Raw genomic sequence first — 21,081 nt, forward strand, 5'->3', positions numbered from 1 at the left:
ACTACTCTGATCTGAATAAATTATCAAGGCGTTAGCCAAATAAAATATTAAAAGGGCGTTCCCGCAGTGAAGGTTAATACTGTACTAACGAAGGCACCATCTCCTTTCACCACATTCCATTATTTAAGGGTTTCTTACATCAGACCTTTTCCATAATACAGTACCGTGATGACCATCTTTGACAACTAACTTCAGTACGACCTCTTTCAATAATAGTTATCAGAGACGATTATGAATCCCTCAACCCACATAAAACATCTAGTAATATGGCATGAATACAAAATAAACTAAAACAGCAATATAAAATTGTCTATCTTGATTCAGCTCCCTTTAACTCAGCGAGGTAAAAAGAGCCTTTACTCGCATCAAAAAGCGCCAATACTGCCAGATGATGAACCAGCGTTCGTCTAGCTCTAGCATAATCTTAAAATGCTTCTCTGGCAGAGGTGAATACTAACAGTTGTTAATTACTCATATTGACGCATTTTATGGTAAAGGTCTTTGTCTCTGAGGTGTGTTGGTGTATGAGGGCGCCTGACGGAGGGGAAACCCACAACAAGTTAATTAATCCCCTTCACACGGCTCTCACACCCTCCAACAAACACCATCTAACTGCTCCGCAAACCTCATAACTTCTGCTCTTTTATTACCGGGGACCCGCCCTCACCAGTGCCTCACTCGTAAATATATATAAAACCGCCCACATTCACACCACAGAATAAAACCTGCCAGTTCTCACCAGTTTAATTCTAAAGTAAACCCGCCAGCTCTCTTTGAAACCATCTCGTCATCACAGTGATATCATAAACCCAATCTTCACAATTTTCAACTTCGTAAACACTTTCCCATCAGATGCCACGTGAACTACAGTGCTAATTGCAATATTAGGATGTCATAAAATTAACTCCTTCTCTTTTAATACTTCAGTTGGCTAACACCCGGACCAGTGAAAACCGAAAATAATTGAAATTTTAGATTTACTCATACTCCCAGACTGTCATGGTAGTTCCATCCTCTCACCTCTCATTATTTGGCCGTGTCTTTGTGTGTGTGTGCGTGTGTCTTTTTCTGCCGTGTCCACTATGTCCACAATGTCAAGACAGGTAGGTGATGTATTTGATCTGTGTAAGTAGTTTGTAGTAATTATTAAAATAATATTTTCTTAATCAATGTTAAATTTACTGTATGGTAATTATTCAGAACTATATAACAGTTCGATATTACATATTGGGATTACTTCACTTCACCCTGTCAGAAACTTAAATGTTGTGCAGTATACATCACTAGTCATCCAGGTCAGTGTGAAACTCTTAGTCCATCATGTTGTGCTTCACTCACACTAAATACTGCATCGACCATCCTGAGACCACGAGACACGGGTTCGATCCTGCGACAGACCAATTAAAAGGGGCGATATTGCTTGTTTACTGTCGTGTCCAGGTTCAAGGTTAAGCTAACCATTCCCGAATAAGGGAGACCACCCTACTGTATATGTGGGAGACAGCGTAAAGCATAATGATACACTCGCCTTTACGAGTACACGGCATTATTTAGTCAGCCATGTTTATACTTTACATATATGTTCACGTGATCAATTTGTTAAATATTTATGAACATTTTATTCAGATGCTTAAAGTGTAAGCAGCAGAGCTTTCGATAAGGTTTAACTTTCGGACAACAAGGGAATCTTAGGGATTTTGTCTTTGCAATCAAAAGTTAGACAATTCCAAGACACTTTTCCTCTATGACGTTTTCCTCGAAAATTACCTAACCTAACCTAACCTAACCTAACCTAACCTAACCTAACCTCCTAAACGGAGGGCTCCGCTCCCCTGGACCCTGCAACATATATAAGTCGTTTGCGACAGAAACGTCATAGAAAACAGTGTCTTAGAATTCTCTAACTAGTGATTGCAAAGATAAAATCCCTAAGATTCCCGTGTTGTGCGAAAGTTAAAAAATACCGAGTTTTCTAACTTCACCAACCTGAAATAAAGTAAATCCGTAAAATATTGAGGCTACTGACACCACCCAGGTCATGATAGTATAGTCATAAGTCACCACCATCACCAGGTCATGATAGTATAGTCATAGGTCACCACCATCACCAGGTCATGATAGTATAGTCATAAGTCACCACCATCACCAGGTCATGATAGTATAGTCATAAGTCACCACCATCACCAGGTCATGATAGTATAGTCATAAGTCACCACCATCACCAGGTCATGATAGTATAGTCATAGGTCACCACCATCACCAGGTCATGATAGTATAGTCATAGGTCACCACCATCACCAGGTCATGATAGTATAGTCATAAGTCACCACCATCACCAGGTCATGATAGTATAGTCATAAGTCACCACCATCACCAGGTCCATCACCAGGTCATGATAGTATAGTCATAAGTCACCACCATCACCAGGTCATGAGAGTATAGTCATAAGTCACCACCATCACCAGGTCATGATATATAGTCATAAGTCACCACCATCACCAGGTCATGATAGTATAGTCATAAGTCACCACCATCACCAGGTCATGATAGTATAGTCATAAGTCACCACCATCACCAGTCATCATAGTCATGTCACCACCATCACCAGGTCATGATAATATAGTCATAAGTCACCACCATCACCAGGTCATGATAGTATAGTCATAAGTCACCACCATAACCAGGTCATGATAGTATAGTCATAAGTCACCACCAGTCCCAGGTCATGATAGTATAGTCATAAGTCACCACCATCACCAGGTCATGATAGTATAGTCATAAGTCACCACCATCACCAGGTCATGATAGTATAGTCATAAGTCACCACCATGATGAGTATAGTCATAAGTCACCACCATCACCAGGTCATGATAGTATAGTCATAAGTCACCACCATCACCAGGTCATGATAGTATAGTCATAAGTCACCACCATCACCAGGTCATGATAGTATAGTCATAAGTCACCACCATCACCAGGTCATGATAGTATAGTCATAAGTCACCACCATCACCAGGTCATGATAGTATAGTCATAAGTCACCACCATCACCAGGTCATGATAGTATAGTCATAAGTCACCACCATCAAGGTCACCACCCATCACCAGGTCATGATAGTATAGTCATAAGTCACCACCATCACCAGGTCATGAGAGTATAGTCATAAGTCACCACCATCACCAGGTCATGATAGTATAGTCATAAGTCACCACCATCACCAGGTCATGAGAGTATAGTCATAAGTCACCACCATCACCAGGTCATGATAGTATAGTCATAAGTCACCACCATCACCAGGTCATGATAGTATAGTCATAAGTCACCACCATCACCAGGTCATGATAGTATAGTCATAAGTCAGCACCATCATGTGTATTAATAAGTCACCACCACCTGGTGAAGCCACACTAACTCGCCCGTGTCTCCGCAGTGATGCCGGACACGTCTTCACGCTACTCCAAGCTGACCAGCAAGTGGGAAGAACCTGACACAGTGTTCGGCGCTCCTTCAAGTGGCAAGAAGCCCTTCTCCAAGGTAGAAACTGGCTCCTCCTTCTTCTCTACCTATGGTTACACCAACCGAAAGAAGGACTATGTGGCTGAGAAGGTGCGTTCTTATTACTACTTCGGGGACGACAGCGCCAAGGTGCGTCAGGCCGTCGGAAGCCGCCACTAAGCATGGACTGGCTGGTTTAGATCGTCACAATAACATCCTGGAGTCCGTCTCACGGCCGCTCCTCGTCAAGTCCTGTGCTCGTAGGATGTGACGTCAGGCTTTTAGAAATACCAGAATTAGAATAGCTCCGACGGCTTTTCTGTTTTAGAAGTGTGATGTCACGCCTTATTGTAGCATGACTGTATGAGCGCTGAACAGTGTTTGTTTCCCCTGGCCCCGTCCGCCCTCACACCCCCGCTGCTGTGATAACAAAGGTCCAGCCAAGGGTGTGTGATACAAACTATATTCTAGCACATGACTGCATAGGTAATCGTCGGTCAGTCGTGTCCTACAAGGTGGCAGACCATGTACAGTACTGTACACCATGGTAGGTGGCACATACACCTTGGCCTTTTACATGTGTAGGAACATGTGCACCCCAATAGGTGGTACACGCACCCTGGCCTGCATCATGGTCACAGGATGAGGGGCGAGGCGCGGACGGAAGTTGGGGGTGAACAAAGACGTTAAGACCGACGACAGACTGACGTGAAGTTAGTGAGCCGCCGCCCCTGCCGTCTTGCCTGACAGGTGGTGACCAAGTCCCGGGGCGGACGGGCGGGCGGCGGGGCTGGCGGCAACATGTGTGCTGGGAGCGCTAACGGGCACCCTCCTCCACTCCTTGACATGATCAAAGACACTCATTAACCGATAACTAGAGCTGATAACTGCTTTAACATCACGTGGCTCATTAACTCCGTAAAGCACTTCACTAACCAACCTTTAATTCCAACAATTCCTCAGGTAAATAATATCCAAACGAGACTTAAATCATAACTAAATCACTAAATTCTACCACTGCTAAATCTTGTAACGTTAATGAGCCCAGGTAGATAATTAATGCTCAGTTTGCGGGTTCCTCACTAAGTAACACGCACCAGCTAAACCAACCATGACGCAATCTGCCCAACTACAACAAACTTCACGCACCGCCTAATATGATGACTAAACGTTCAGTACACCCATAACACGACTGACTACAGGACACTGACAGTGAGTTTCTGTGGTTAAATGTGACGAGAATGAGAGTTTCCTTGGCAGTGTGTACAATCAAAGACAAAAGTCGTGTCGCGGTTTTGTCCGAAGATTAAATATAACTCGTGAAACATTATGAGGGCCCCCTACCACAAGGCAGAGCCCACCAAAAGTTAAGTCCTTCGGCACAATTATGTTTTCACCAAATTTCACGACACGACTTTTGTCTTTCATTGTACATGGTGATGTGTGTACAGTATGAGTGTAGTTCATTCATTATATGTCTTCATGGTCATTTTTTATAAATACTTTACAGATAGTATGTTCTTATCCATTCTCTCTCTCTTTACTACATTTCTCTTCCTTCCTCTCTTACATTTTCATACACACAATCCTAGTCTATAAAAATTTGCGGTCAACTCCATAGTACACACTTCCACTACCGTTGTAAATTTTTCACACAGACTCATTTTGAAGTCACACATTCCTAGTCATTCACACATCATACACGTCAAATTGCAAATGGAAATTCGTGTGTGTGTGTGTTGTGTTTGGATGCGTGTGAGACACTAAAAGCCAGCCCGTGGACATTCAAAGCGTGCCTGTTTATGTAAAAGCAAGCTTAAATACTTACTCACCAACACACGAACACGACCATGAACTTAGCCACGGCTTGAGAGTGAAGGGGGGTGGGGTGGTGGTCACACGGCCCCACCTCCCAGCACACTGCACCGAGTCCTGCAACCGAACCCCGAAGTTGTGCAATAGTCAAGGGTTGATCCTTCACAGCTGAGGCCGTCTCGGACCAACCACCCACCTCCTCTAGTCGCTAAATCAGTCCACTTTGCACTACGTGATCAGCCCATTATCTACCCCAAGCAGCAGATAACGTGGCTGTTTCAGGTAGATGGGTAACTGGCTAAGTGAGTGGTAAGGGTCGTAGACCAGCCGATGACCAGCCTAAGTGTGTGGCCCTCGTCTCACCCGAAGTCCTTCCTTCTCTAGTATGGCCAAATAAGACATACTTGTATATGTCTCATTTTCTAAAATTAAGCGTTCCCGTTATTTCTAGGGCGATAAGTTATCCGGAACAGTATTGTCTGCTACCAACAAACATTTACTGTAAGTACGTTTATCAGAGTCAGGTTCAGGCTTACCACACAGTCAGGTGAGCTATCAAACACCCAGGTATATCGTGCTGTGAGATTACCACTGTCAGGTTTATTGTCCTATGAGTACTACAAAGGTGGGTGGTGTGTTGTGAGCTTAACCAAGAGTAAGGTATGGCTTGAGGGATTAATACATTTATATGTGTTGTGTCGTGAGCTTACCGCAGTGAAGTATGTGTTGTGTTGTGAACTTACCCCAGTGAAGTGTGAGTTTATCCCAGTAAAGTATGTGTTGTGAGTTTATCACAAATATCACAGTGACGTATGTGTTGTATTATGAGCTTACCATAGTCAGGTATGCCTTGTATGATGTTGTGAGCTTTATAAACGGTTGTGAGTTGTGAGCTTATGACAAGTCAGGTATGCGTTGTATTATGGGCTACCCAACAGCTAAGTTTGCACTCTTGGTTCTTTCATGTGTGTTGTGAGTTTACTACATAACCAAGCACTGTATGTACATGGTGTTGCCTTGAGCTTACCCGACAGTCAAGTGTTGGTGATGTGAGTTTACTGCAGTCAGGTATGAAGTTTCTTATAATAACATTCAACATATTGTGCATTTTATCCCAAATTTTCCAGAAGATTTTCGTTGTGAATTTATGACATCCAAATAATAATAGAAACTGCCGGACCTGGCCAAAAGGGTTGACTAGATTTGATTTAGTGAAGCTCACCAAACTTGTGGTAAGAGGTTACATACTGCCTCTTCAGCTATGCTCTAGTCTCCATTTGTCTTGAAATCCGAAGACAAGTCACAGCTTTGAAATTAATTGTCGTAACGGACAATAACTGTGACATTCTCTCATCAGTCAAGTCAGCATCCCGGGAGAGTTTCACCACACTATAAGTTATTTACTGTACTGTACTCTATGTCTCTACCAAGTTCACAAAATAGATGTTCCTTAAAATATTCAATTATGTTCTTACTTGGCCATGACTAGAAACAATAAATCAGCCACTGTCGAAACTCTCTTAAAACGACCGATGCTCGACCTCTGTGTGGGACTCCCGGAGTGATCTATAGTAAGTTGTTGCTACTCGCCTTAGCAAGTCGCCAACTGTTTATACCGTAAAGGCCAAACGCTCCCATCTATACTTCTCTCCGCTGCTCTAAGTGAGAGTCATTTATCTGGCTGAACAAACGAACCTCGCCATCTTCTCCATGTACTCTGGTAAAGGTTGATGACCATCCCGATTGTTGCGCTTGCCATGACGTCACTCACTTTTAATATCATGACGTCACTTGTCTGTCTTGGAGTCACGCACGACTTCTTTAAATGTCCTAACTAGCAACACGGCGCCAGGTTGGTTGTTCAAGACACAAATAACTGGTAGATTTACTCTAGAGTATCGATGTGAAGTTTGGCTACACGTCCTAAGAATCTACCAAGTGTTCAACAATTGCGGTCACGGGTTCTTCAATGGATATCTTGGATAAGTATTGTTTATTATCTTATTTCACAAACTCGTACTGCCACATTTATTTACACCATTGGACACTAGTATATAATAACACTGATCGGGGGAGGATAATTTTGTTCTTATGTACTGAAGCTGTAAGGCAGGAAATAGCGGCTGTTGATGCCCCTCAAGATTCCTAGGTCCTACACTACGGTATAGTATAAGTTGTGCCACACTCACTCTTAGAGGCTTACAGGTTTTAAGTGATCTATCTCGCTAACACTAACACCAGCAGACACTTGTTTGAGCTTATATTAAAGAGTTACGCAATTTGCTCGGTAGATTGTAATTTTTTTTATAACATTGATTTTTTGGGTCGTATTCATAGAGAAAAGTTTCTTTTTTGTATAATTTCAGTGACTGACAGAATTGTGATTCAGGAATTAAATATACTACTAGAATAAGATAGCTATAATAGTACCCAGTACAGTACCTCAATAATAAATAGTAGCTAGCTACTTAGCACGTTCTCAGTGATTATAAAGGCAAATTTTTGAAAACCTGCATTACAGTAAAGACAATGAGAATATATAGCAAACAAAAATTAGCATAGATAAACACAACTACTGTATGTAGGTAGTTTACAGCGCCATGAAGAAGTCAACTGTCGTTAGTCATGATCTCTGGTTTATGAAGTTTGCCTACAAGCATAATTGTGAGGGTGAGTTAAGTCATTCTCATACTTCTACACGTAAAAGTCAAGAGTTGTAAAGGCAAGACTTGTTTCCCGTATGACCTTGTGCAGCACAGCACACTACTCCTGTCATGGACGTTTTAAACCTGAATGGCTGACTCGCACGATTGAACCATTTCAGGTTAAAGTAGCAACACTTCATCATTCACCAAACATTGCTCTCCACCTAGATACTCTTCAGTAAAACCGAACTAATGTATATCGTTAAACCATAGGTTGAGAATGAAGGGCGGGTGTGTTTGGGAGGGAAGGTACTCGATCGTAGACAACGGGTAACATAACAGTAAATACGGCATTACCAGTGTGTTCACAGAGCACTTCGGTAGGTAGCGATTCCAGCCCGATAAGGTCAAGATCTACAGTATATCCTAAAATGCCTCGAGGGGTGTGACGTACCCATTTAAAGTACGTGCACATGAGTGTGAGCGTGTTGCCCTATATAGAGGTCATGTGGAGAAGTAAGACGACTTTACATATTTTAAGTTTTAGCAACTTGACCTTTACGAGCAAAAATCTTGGGAATGACTTTCACCACTCTCGTAGTAACTTGCCAGGTGCATTACACTTTACAGTAGTATGGTTGACACGCTGACAAATGTTGGTTCTGTGCACAAGCTACTGTACTGTACTATCTAGCATGGTAATCACTAATAGAGACAGCGAGACTCGATGGAAAGTGACAGTTGATGGTCGCTAACAGTTTAATACATCTCAAAAATTATAACTGGCTTCATGACTGTTTACACGATGTCCAATATGTTACAACGTAAACAATGCCAGTGACGAGCCACGGTGATTTTCAGTACCTACTGTAGATGCTGAGTTTTGGACCCTTTAAAGGCTGTAAGCACGATGTATGTGGCGACAAACAAAAAAAAATCCAAAAGTGCTGCTGGCATATTCTCGAACCGTTTTTCCCGTTGTACAAAAACAAATATCATGGCGGGTGGCGAAAACTACAACAATTATTGAGTCAGGACACCACGTAAACTTTATCTTTTATGTCATATCTTACTATTTTATCCTTTATTTATATATTTTTCTTTATTTGCCATATTTAAAATAAATTTCAGTGGCTTAATTATTACAGCCCTTTACGAAGTCTGTAAATTGCTATGAAAATCGTAATAATATACACTAACTTACATTTTTTTCCATAATTATGGTGCAAGAAATAGCATACAGGTCATGAAACTAGAACTTAACCTGCGTGTACTGTTATAATGCTCCCAGTCTTGTACAGTACAGTCAAGCCTTGTCCTACTATTTCCCCTTTAAGTCATCTGTTAGTTCAATATTACATCAATAATAATTTAAGGTTTCGTAAATGTTAACTTTTGTAAAAATTTGCCTGCCGAGTTGTGGTGTTCAAACCCAAATGATATTGTTCACCTTATTCCTATAAAAGTGAAAACATCTCATTCTTGACCTAAGATTGGTGGACGTATTCACTCCGGTGAAAAACGTAAATTATATCAACACTCATTCTCAAGTCACACTGACACTGGTCTATGAGTCTCACTGTCTATGATTACTGTGTAGATGTATTGTAGGTTCAACACACAGTACAACGATTCCCGTTTTAGTATAATAGAGATGCCGCTCTTCAGCCATCAGGTACAACATCGTTTTCACTCTCAATGATTTCTTCGCTTGCTGTGATAATATTTTTTTATTTCAGCTCAAACTACCTAAGATGGGCGTTACTTAACACCGAAATGTAAACATTTTCAGCTCACTGACATCTCCTTAATATTATACTGAGGATTCCTGGCCTAGATATTCACTTCTGCTTGTATTTTATTTTGTACGTTATTTTATTAACAATATATAACACAAAACATTACTTATTTTATACATTTTTACGGTAGATTTTTTTTTGTCAATATAATATTGCAAATGTTTTAAAAAATAATCAACACAGACATTAAGTAACTTTAAACATTACATAATCTGTAATTCAGAACATTACATTGTTGACACGTAAACCCACAAGTTTGGCTCATCTTTCAATTTCTGATTCTGGTCATTAACCAATATCAACTTTGTTGACAATCAGTTCATTAAATAGAATCCCGCCAATCCTGCAAGTCTTTGAGAGCTCACCTCTGCACAGCCAGACCACTACCGTCCAGTATAAGATGAAAACACCCTCATAGGCAGTACTACAATTTATATTAGTCACACGGACGTGTTGCGGCCGAGCGTAGCCAGTACCACGCTCGCTTTCTGTACTTAGGGTTGTTATGAGTAGGTACCCAACTTTACAGTTCGGGAAATAATGCGTTCAAGTACAGTGTCGACCACACTGTTTTCATTGTGTACCGAAAAATGCTTAGTTTACAGTGTTGTAGTCGCACTGGCCTTGCGGAACACACTCATAACATCACACAGACGTTGGCTCCCAAGTTGTATGCATCTAATTAATACACGACTCACAGTATATAGATGTAATCTTGCTGAAGTTATAATTCCGATCACACGTCGAAGCAGTGATGTCCAAACTTTGTCTTGGGAAATACCCGATAAACACATTTACGCTGCACAATGATGCTGACATCATTCTCATCATCACTGCCACTGTCACCAAGGAATCATTACCACGACTCACCATAGAAGATGACGCGGGCCTTGGGTAGGCGACCCGGTTCTAGAGTTATCGAGACCCAAACCCCCTGTGGTCAAGGCTGACCAGAATCCTAGTTCCTCTTTGTACTAAACTGATCCAAACCGAAGTCTCCCCGAGATCTAGGCGGATCACAACCATAACTTCACTGTGAACTGGGATGATTGGAACCCAGAATCCACCCTAAGCCTTCATCACCTCTCATTGCAATGTGTTTAACATAAGCTGCTACCATGTGCACCATCTATAGGACCCATTGTGTAGATGTGTTAGGTCTTGTAAATCAAGAACCACAACCCAACTCCGCTAATGTGCCTAACTATTTGTTCCCGCCCAGGACACAGGCCACGTCCGCTTCGACAGCAGCTCCGTCAAGGTGAGACACCTTACCTGGGCACGTCAACCAGTACCTTGTGGCTTTTATACACACTATTACTATCCCCATAAGATAGCGATAAAGATATTTGAACAAAAAATACAAATATAAATCATGTTCACACTTTGAACATAATATTATTGCATTGATTCTTAGTGTGTGTGTTAGCACATTCCCGTGACCGTAGGTAAGTTCGTCAATAATGGACGTGACGTACTCTAGTTTGTACTGCGGCAAAGGACATTTTTCCCTCAGGGGAGATTTTTTTTTTATTTATTTTTTTTAGTCAGTAATACTGAAACATTACCAATTTTGCGTAGCAATATTATGCGATTTATGGTAGCAATGACATTTCCACCTGTGCACGATATGGCTTTTTTCACTTTTTTGTAGATAAAGTCATTTGGGTTGCGAACGGTGTGTGTAGTGGAGGTAGAACAGACTCTGGGTTGTGCCTGACTAAGTAAGTGATGATGCAGAGCAACGCGTCGTCAGGTAAGGTCCCATGTACAAAGATCATGTCTGACCTGATTCTTCCTACAGGCCATAACCGACGGCACCGCTGAAGAAACAAGCGAGGAGAGGAAGGAGCGCAGGAAGAAGAAGAAGTCAAAGGAGCGTGACACTGCTCCCGAGTCTTCTGGCTTGGAGGCGGCCCCGGCCAGCGCACTAGTAGCTGACCTCTCTACCTCAGAGGTGGAGCCTGTCTCCGCTGTCACTGAGAGTGAGGCGCCCGCTGCTAACGGTGATGCTGCAGGAGACGATGAGGTATTGGACGAGAAGGAACGCAAGAGGCTGGAGAAGAAGAAGAGGAAGGCTGAGCGTGAAGCTGCTGCCAAGGCCGCCATGGAGGCCGAGCTGGCCGCCCTTGCTGCTGCCGAGGCCGAGCTGGCCCGCCTTGAAGCCGAGAGCAGCTCCCTGAAACCAGAAGCCCCTGCCGAGGTCCCTGCTGCCCCCGCCGAGGTCCCTGCCCCCGCTGAGGTCCCTGCTGAGCCCGCCGCTGAGGTGAAAAGTGAGTCCGCTGCTGAAAAATGTGAGTCATCGACCAAGGTGGTGTGTGAGGGTGTGTGTGTGACGCCTGAGACCCTGGGTGAGCTAGCCCCCTCCGTGTCCCCCCTTCAAGTTCCCCCACAGGAAGAGCAGGTGTCCCAGGTGACTGAGGAGCCACAAGCTATCCAGGAGCCGGAGCAAGCTGAGGAACCTCCAGTGGAGGAGACCCAGCCGGAGCCCCCAGTGAAAGAGCCTCAAGTGGAGGAACCTCAGGTTGAGGCTCAAGTGGAGCCTTTAGCTGAGGAGCCTCCAGTGGAGATCAAGACTGAGGAGCTCCAGGTGGAGCCTCCAGCGGAGGAGCCCCAAGCTGAGATGGCCCAAGTGGAACCTCAGGTTGAAGAGCCCCAAGTAGAGCCTCCAGTGGAGGAACCCCTGGTTGTGGAGCCCCAAATGGAGCCTCCAGTGGAGGCTCAGATGGAGGTAGCGTCCGTGGAGGAGCCGGTGGCAGTAGTGGAGGAACCACCGGAGGTGGAGAGCACTGCTGAGGAAGCAAATTGGGTGCCTCGCCGTGCTGCTGGTGATGAGGATGCTGGGTGGCTTGATGCTTGGGCCGGGGAGGAGGCTGCTGGCGCCGCCGAGGAGACAGGTCCCCAGCTAGGTTAGTTGGCCCGGGGGCGAGAAGTCATCACGTCTCATTCACCACCGCTCTGCCGCCAAGCTCCACGACGTCGTCTTTATTTCTTTCTTTCTCTACCTTCTTCTCCCCTCCATTCCCTCCCGTCCACCCCGTCAGTGACGACATTCCAACAATTGTTTATGCGTTTGACTTGACTTGTTAAATTATGCTAAATCTTGTAATCTTTTATCCTTGCACTATCTAAGTCAATTGTTGGATCGTGTGTCACATGCTCAAGCTGGTGGCCTCGGTGAAAACTATTGATTTTAGACATGACATTCTCACCACATTATTTCACATCCTCTCATTCCAATAATGCGTAAACATAAACCTATCGTTCTGACTGGGAATGTTCTTGTCTAAAAATTACAATATTTTTCAATCAGAGGCAATGTTTGCATGATTTCCCAATATTTTGGGGGAGAAGCGTATCCTCAGCTTTGCTTGGGAACACCACCACAAACGCGTTGCCTTGAATTTATAAAAGCATTTATTTGTGGCACATTAATTTGCTTTCATTTAAAGCCAACATACAAAACACTATAACTTCATCTCCTGAACATACAGTATGTCTGTCAAAGGTGTAGGCCTATGAGAGGTAATCTCAGGTGTGGCAATTATACAGTTAATGATTAACTGCCACAGGATCTTCTGGTGGTTTACCAAGCAGAGAGGATCATCCCCCCAGTATAGCAACGGCATTTTAAAACAGCCATATTAATGCAATCTGTAGAGCACAGTTTGAGTTCTGTGCAGGTAACTACAAACTTGTCTCATGCTGTGAAAAAGTTCGCTTTTATATTTTCTTAAAATGCATGATGTTTGCATGATATAAACGTGAGGCGGCACACAGAGTCTATGATTATTACAGACAATAAGGCGAGACTCTGGCACTGGTCGGTGGTGCGGAGTGAATGTCACCAGGACAATATGGTTAAATGAATACCCGAACAACTGATATCCTTGACATATGCATATACTGTACCAAGCGAATTGCAATTACCCAAATGGGAAACATGACACGATTAAGCTTTCTCATTTACGACTTTAAACTACTGAGTTTAGTGCATAAAACATCCAGAAATTTGCACGTTTTTGTTATACGCGATTTTTGGCACAACAGCCAGACACCAACTGTGGCTGCTTTACTATTCTTGTATCTACAGTAATGATCTGTTGTACCTGCTTCAATACTGGTCAAACTCTAAGGTTTCTAAGGTGCCTTTTACTCATTTTGAATAATTTAGCGCTCTGCCTTCAATATGCATACCACCTGTTTTTTATAATAAGCAATAAACGCTATGTAGATCAAATTCCATCTATGTTCTCAAGCGATTCTGAGAACGTAAACACTTAGGGCTGTGGCTGCTTATTTTGATGTGTTCGCTTATATAACACTTGAGTCTGAATTACTTCCTTGAATCTAACCTACAGTACAGTCGGTCTAAAACTCCACACTGTTGTGCCTTTAGTCCCTCAGACATCCTGCTTAGTAAGTAATGCAGACTTAATTGAATAATGTTTTGTCTTATTGTTAATTTTCCCTTTTCTTTTGGTTTTATATTTTTTAGTTTGGTTTTCTTGATCCAACACTTAGTTTATAATAGTCGTTTAGCTACGTAATGAGATTTTTTTTATTTTATGACATGGCTATTATTATATCATAGCTGTGGCGATTCCTTGTTACAGTCAAATTAAATGAACTTTTTATCAAAAGTAAAAATTAGTTATTTTTCGCTCTCTGCATTGAAATTTCAAACTCGTACACAAATGTACCCATCAAAAGCCAGATCAGATAATTTCATTATATGCATTTCTCTTCCAACGCGCACACTGTCTCTAGCCAGCACCTGCCGCGCACGTCAGCTCAGCAACATATCAGAACTCATTTCAATACGTAAAACTACAGAAAACCTTAAAATGAAACATGATAAAATAAATTACTGAAGTAAAACCTGAAAATTGCCTGAAAATTTTCTACTTCTGACCTGTGCACGTGATGGAAGACAAGAATTTGTAAAAAAAAAAAAAAAGATACTGGTGACCGAGCTGCCGCGCCCTTGGTTCAGTGTCGGTAATCTGGAGGCATATAATCAAATTAAGGCTTGAGAAGTGCAAGAGAAATCCTCATGGCTGTCAGTCAAGTCATACTCATTACCTCAGTCAATCGCAGTCTTAACGACCGAGGCTTTCACTTCCCAGTTCCCAGATTGGTTCTGACTGAAACAAGGAAACTGCACATTACTCTTACAGTAATGTCTGTCACTGTCAGTAGTGTTGAGCTGCAATAGGGTTATATAACGCTGCTGCAGCCCGCCAGCACCAGCATTGCTCACAAGTAGAGCTCGAGAGTTTCAAGGGAAAAGTATGTCACGGTAAACAAGTTCCTCACAGTAATCAGCTCTCCTACAACAAGTCTAATTGTTCATAAAAGAACTTCATGACAGAATCTTTACTATCCTCTTTTCTTGCACTGTTTTAAATAAGATATAAAAAGCATCTTGAGGTGCCAATTACTCGCGTCTTTTTTTTTCTTGTAACCTCGAACACGGTGCTGGCTGAAGGGTTTATTGAAGCTTTATGTTATACTGTCATATAGTGCATATAACCAACGCCACGCTAGAGGGCAGATTCTAAGGGGAGCCTTCATTTCCGTTCACTCCCTGTAGCTGGCGAGCCTAGCATGGCCAAAAGGAAATTGCAATCTGCCACCACCAAGATTCTTGCTGTAGGGGCATTTTTTCGCTCACATAAAACACAGAGGAAGCCACCAGGTATGTTTTAATTAAAGTGAATGTGATGGTCAAAACGATACGCGTACCTTTTCAAAATGCTCGTCAGTTAATGCAATGTAATATACAAAAAAAAACATACGTATGTGCATTATGTATCACAACAATTAATTTCCAAATCTTTCGTGACTTAGTGTAATCAAAAGTTTGCAACCCATTCGTGAGTTAATGCTATCAAAACTTTATAAATGATTCGTGAGTTCAGATAATCAGAAGTTTCTAAATTATTTATGAGTTTCCAATAGTGACGCAGAAATTGTAAACGAATTTACCGAGAGGTGACAGTAGACGAGACATGTGACCCACTGCCGGGACCCTGAGACACAAACACAGGGAAGTCGAGAGAGAGAGAGCATGGAGAGTACTGCCCTCCAGGTGACCAACTACAAACTCTCAGTTGGACAAAATGACTCTGTATTTTTCTTTATAGTGGATTCTAGCACGTCTGTTTTCAATGGAGTTGCATGAAAAAATCGGTTCAAATTTTATATAATCAAGTCCTTATTTTAATACTCAGTAAAAAAGTGATGAACTTAATTCATTTGATGTCTGTTTTGTGTGCTGAAATACACACCATGAAAATAATTGCAAGGAACTACTGTACATTCCTTGGTATCTGAAAGCCGTTGTTGCTGTGCCTTCACGAATGTTAACATCTGTTATTTATTGTTTCTATGCAGTTAAGGCTCTTTTTAGTTTGATTTTCATTTACTTGACAGTAATTTACATGCTTTAACAATAGAGTACTAAGTAATAAATGAACTGCATGCTTTACCGTTATTTTGTTGCTTTGTTTTAGCCGAGTAGAAGCAGTAGCTAGTTCATCTTTCTACGGATCTCTTGTGGGTATGTATTCCTCGGTTTATTTATTACTTGTCACATTACAAAGTTACCTCCTTATTTGTTGATTATCTGTGTAAAGTGTTCTCGTTTGTGGGTGTCGGAGATCAGTTCTGTGTCGCCAGTTCCTCGTATTGTTCTAGTCTTCGGTTCCAAGTCTGTCCCATTATTTTTTGTTTTTTTTTGTTTCATGTTTGTCATCGATAATTCTTCATTGTCATGTCTGTCATAATTCTTTTGTGTCATGTGTGTTGTGTTGTATTCTTCAGCTCAAGGACTGTCATTGGTATTAACTCTTTAAGTCTTCAGTTCTTCGTCTTTCTCTAACTCTTGATTTTTGTCTGTTACTTTATTTTTCTGACTTGTTCTGACTAACGCCGAAATGGTGTCACTTATGACTCTCTAAGATCAGTTTATTCTTGAGCTATACGTCTGTCACTGCATCTGTTGACATAATCCAGACTAAACATTACTTCCTCCACTGCACATATTCTACGGACAATGGTGTTGTATTTTGCTTCGGCATGACCACTTACCCTAACACTGATTTCATGGACTGAATTTCAACATATATATTTTTAATTAAACAAATTGTAAACAACAAATCCCAAACCACCTTGTCGTTGTTTACCTTCTAAGTGCCCATAACAGTTGTTCATCACCTGTGACTCCTCACCCTCCCTAACATTCGTGAATCACTGATGTTTAATATCCACTTCCTATACTGTGCTGTACAGCTCCTGGACCACCAGTAGTGCCCCTCACATACTGTACATAATACGACAATGACTCCTTAAATATCTTTCTCTTTCACTTTATGTTCCTTTCACCGTGGACTTGGATGACTCGCGGGCCTCACAAAGCCCACCTTCTTTCACTGAACTGTTATAAATAGACAATTATAAACAACCATGAGGAATTTCTCATTGGGTGGAAAAGAATTACTTTCTGACGCTGGAGACGATGAGTCTTTCAACACAATATATCTTGGAATCTCACATTGAAACAATTTCTATTCAGTGTTGTTGTTGACGTCTCTCTACTTCATAGTAAGTCTAATTGACACGAGCTATAAATTCCTCGCTTTATCTATTTTTTTGAACAATAATAACCAGTTGTAAAGACGCACAACAGTATGATTCCAGGATGTACTGTACCATCACAAACACAACCTGCCAAAAAAGACCTTTACCGCTCACATAAATTAAATATTGAAATTCAATAATGTATTTCATAAACAGATCATTAAATAAACAATTGTATTAAAAATAAAACCCACCGCAGGGAGACGGGGTAAAGTAGAGGTTCCAATCCTACTAAGATCACATCAAATCTGTTTTGATGTTATTATAAATGGTATCAGAACCTTGTTTTAGATTTTCATGTGTAGGCTACTTGCTTCCTCATCAGTTATGGTTCCTATCTCAATGATTCATCATGCTATCATTTATAAGTGCAGGCTAACATAACATTCATCAAGTGGCCATCATTCACATTTCCATAAATCTAACACTTGTATCATGTAATAATGACCCTGTTAAAACTTTTACAGTGATCAGGTACAGAAGGTAGGTGAGTCCATTCACTACTCGAGTTTAACAGTCACTGATCAACACGAGTGAAGTCATTACACTCACCGTGAAGCTTTATGTGGGTTACCATCCTCTCCTCTATCACTTGACCAATCAATATTATCATCCATAAGGGATCAATGACTTACCAAGTTAAATCTTCACTATACTGAGTTTATAAAACGTCACATAAAAGAGATCTTGATATTAAATAAGGTATTGTTGAACTGTTTTCTTTGTTAGTTGGTATTCTGGTACAGTATTGCTAATATCCCATCTGAACACACCTGTAGTTATTTATTCCCCTGTTCAAAGGAAAATTAAAACAGTATCTCTGATTGTAGATTTTTAAATGTGGCCAAGAAAATGCCACATTATTCCAAGGCATTAATATTCACAGTACAAATAGAATTATTTTTCTACATTACGAAGGCTTAGTGTTCAGGGAAATGACCAATATGCAAAATTTTGCCATTGAAAATATGGACATACAAAACTTGTTAAAATTACAAACGTTTGGTGTTTTTAATACATTTTCTGACCATGATGGGTATCAAATATGTTGTCTTGCAGAATTTAAACTAACAAGGAAAACCAGACAACTTTTTTCGAACTAAGGTTAACTAGACGATCAGTAAATTACGAGATAAAATTTGCTAACTGTCGACAACTGCACACAACACGACAGTAACCAAACCTACAAAAAGAAGCATGTGTTGCTTTGCTTATACTGTACTGTATATGCACCAATGATCACAATCCCTCTCCCTATTTCTATATAGATCAAAATCCTCCTCCTATTTACAGAGTAATCAAATTTTCACCTCTGAGTTTTGTAATGATCAAAAGTCTTCCTCCTACTCATTGATGTTGTTGAGTGATCACATATATCTCCCTGCTTCAAGTGTTTAGTTCTTCCCCGCAGTTTTATTTTCAGTTTGTCCTTACAAAGCCTTCCCCTCCCTCTTCCCCGGCAAATATACGACTAGGTTGCGCGCTTTTCTAGGAACAGAAGTGAGCGATGACCTGGCCACCACCACCACCACAGCCGAGGCCGGGCTGGAGGGGCCACACGACTTCACCACCGCTGCCGCTGCCGCTGCTGACGCTGACGCCGCTGACACCGCCGCCGACGCCGACATCCTGGCCAGCAGCGGACCCACCACCACCAGGTTGGGCGAGGAGGAGCTTGTCGAGTAGATGTTGTCAGCACTGCTGCCTCGCCACACCCCCCCCCCTTCCCTCCACTATCTTACGGATTGGATATTACTAGCGGCATTCAATATAGTTTTTGTTATAATTTTCTCCATCTTGAGTTCATCCATCATGCATCTCTGGATAAACTTATCTGTACTTCAGTTCAGCACATCTTTCTGAAGGCCTTAGAAAAACTTACAGGATTCAGACCTATTATAACAATAATTCCTGAGAGAAATGTTGAGTTTTGTTCCTAAGTCGTTTAGCGTCAATGTTACTGTTCCATCCTAATGATCATAACTATACTTCTCAATGGCACTACAAATGGTTTAGTTTCTCCTCCGTAAGATTCGAGAGAATGTTCAGTTATTATTTTCTGCTGCGAGGGCTAACCATGGTACAGGGCCACGGCACTGTCACCCTCCTACCCTCACACTGTAGCACTTTATGTTCATTAGTTTTCTAATTATTTGGGCCTAAGTTAACACACACGAAAGAATAATATTGGTTGTTAAATTTTAGCTCATTTTATGATGCGCTTTTTGGTTTAACTCTGTGAGGCCAAAACATTTATAAAGAAAATTTGTAGCTTGTTTTTATGACAGTAAAATACATACAATTAGGTAATGGCATGCAAGGGGAATTGTGTTTGAATGTAGCTTTCTTCTGTTAATTTATCATACGGTTGTGTGCTGTCATACCTGGTCTCTTAGTTTCAACTTGAGTACCAGTTCCAGGAGAGTGACGCAATGCTCGCTGTAACACACGAGAAATTGCAGAGACTGTACTCAAGATGTGTACCAAGACACGGGGCTGTACATGTTTTGTTTTTATTGCTGTATTTTGTAAGTAATGAGTGATGTATTTATGCGCAGCTATTACACTATCTTGGTAAACGAAAGTTTGTAAATACGATGTAGGCGCCGCCATCGTGCGAGCTTCAGTGTACGCCTGGCACCCGGATTCTAACACACCACTCACCATCATCACGCTGGACTTCAGGGAGCCAGACTCACTCAACTGCCATGCCTGAATCCGGGTCCGGCGACTACACACACCGATAGTGCTCTTAACTGTGCAACTATGACTTATTTTTTAATGGGCTGGGAATATAATACGTAGTAGAATGATTCCAATTCGGTACTAATTCGCTCTTAAAGATGAACATGAAATCTAGTCTGCTAATATTTAGCTAATCTGACACTATTGTGATCAAATTCGAAGACGTTCTGTTGCAATGGTTTCAATATTTTGTCTGTTTAATCTTCTCCCCGACAATTATGTCCTGTTCACAATAAAGATGTTAAACACAAGAGCTTTTAGGTTTTTATTTATATTTCTGCCTTATGTGTGTGTTGTTTATTATGATTAGCAGCAGTGTTGTATGGTTCTGGGGAAACTTGTAAACACACAGACACCCACCTGCATCTTCAAAGCAGTATGCCTTAATTACTGCCACGAAAGTTTAATATTAATTTCATGTTGCTTTACAATTTAAGTTATATTGCACAACGCACTTACAGGGAATGTGAGCACTGTACTATAGTCATTACCTGTGTCAGCCGTGTAGCTTAACTGTTAAGATGGTACAGTAGGTGTCGCTTACTCTTTTATTTTATGTTATCCTCCGGTTTAGTACCTTTACACTAGAGCTTTTTCACATGCCTATTATTACGCTTCCTATAAGTGTTGCTCTCGATGCTTGCCATACTGTGTGTGTGTATATATATATATATATATATATATATATATATATATATATATATATATATATATATATATATATATATATATATATATATATTTATGTGTGTGTGTGATTCTGTCGTTGCTTATGAGTAAAGTAATTAAAACAGGAAGATACAACTTCCTTAATAATTTAATAGTTGTTGTCTAATGTATGTCCTGACTTTGTTTACTTGCTAAAATACTTCACATGTGGAAGGATAGGATTAGTGAGTATTACTTTTAATTACCGTATATCATCACTACATAAAAC

The 21,081-nt window shown here is 41.2% G+C and overlaps 1 protein-coding gene and 1 long non-coding RNA gene across 30 annotated transcripts in view; both read left to right on the forward strand.

The window, feature by feature from the left end:
• Nucleotides 1-20,395, forward strand: part of LOC121863410 — a 94,559-nt gene extending 74,164 nt beyond the window's left edge. For 18 of the 29 annotated variants that reach the window (XM_042362039.1, XM_042362042.1, XM_042362045.1 and 15 more), the window contains 6 exons: nt 3,432-3,646; nt 10,978-11,016; nt 11,560-12,049; nt 15,352-15,456; nt 16,274-16,320; nt 18,892-19,020. In XM_042362039.1, coding sequence (XP_042217973.1) covers nt 3,432-3,646; nt 10,978-11,016; nt 11,560-12,049; nt 15,352-15,456; nt 16,274-16,281 — 857 coding nt within the window. In that variant the 3' untranslated portion in view covers nt 16,282-16,320; nt 18,892-19,020. Of the gene's footprint in view, nt 1-3,431; nt 3,647-10,977; nt 11,017-11,559; nt 12,050-15,351; nt 15,457-16,273; nt 16,322-18,891 lie in introns of those variants that run through there. The other 11 variants (XM_042362054.1, XM_042362058.1, XM_042362064.1 and 8 more) reach the window with 8 other exon arrangements.
• On the forward strand, nt 2,287-3,245 carry LOC121863413. The gene is made up of 3 exons (XR_006088386.1): nt 2,287-2,377; nt 2,503-2,540; nt 3,109-3,245. It is a non-coding gene; the product is annotated as an uncharacterized LOC121863413 (long non-coding RNA).
• Nucleotides 20,396-21,081: the final 686 nt, after the last annotated feature.

The sequence above is a fragment of the Homarus americanus genome, unplaced genomic scaffold, assembly GCF_018991925.1.
Source record: "Homarus americanus isolate GMGI-L3 unplaced genomic scaffold, GMGI_Hamer_2.0 scaffold19518, whole genome shotgun sequence".
NCBI lineage: Eukaryota > Metazoa > Arthropoda > Malacostraca > Decapoda > Nephropidae > Homarus > Homarus americanus.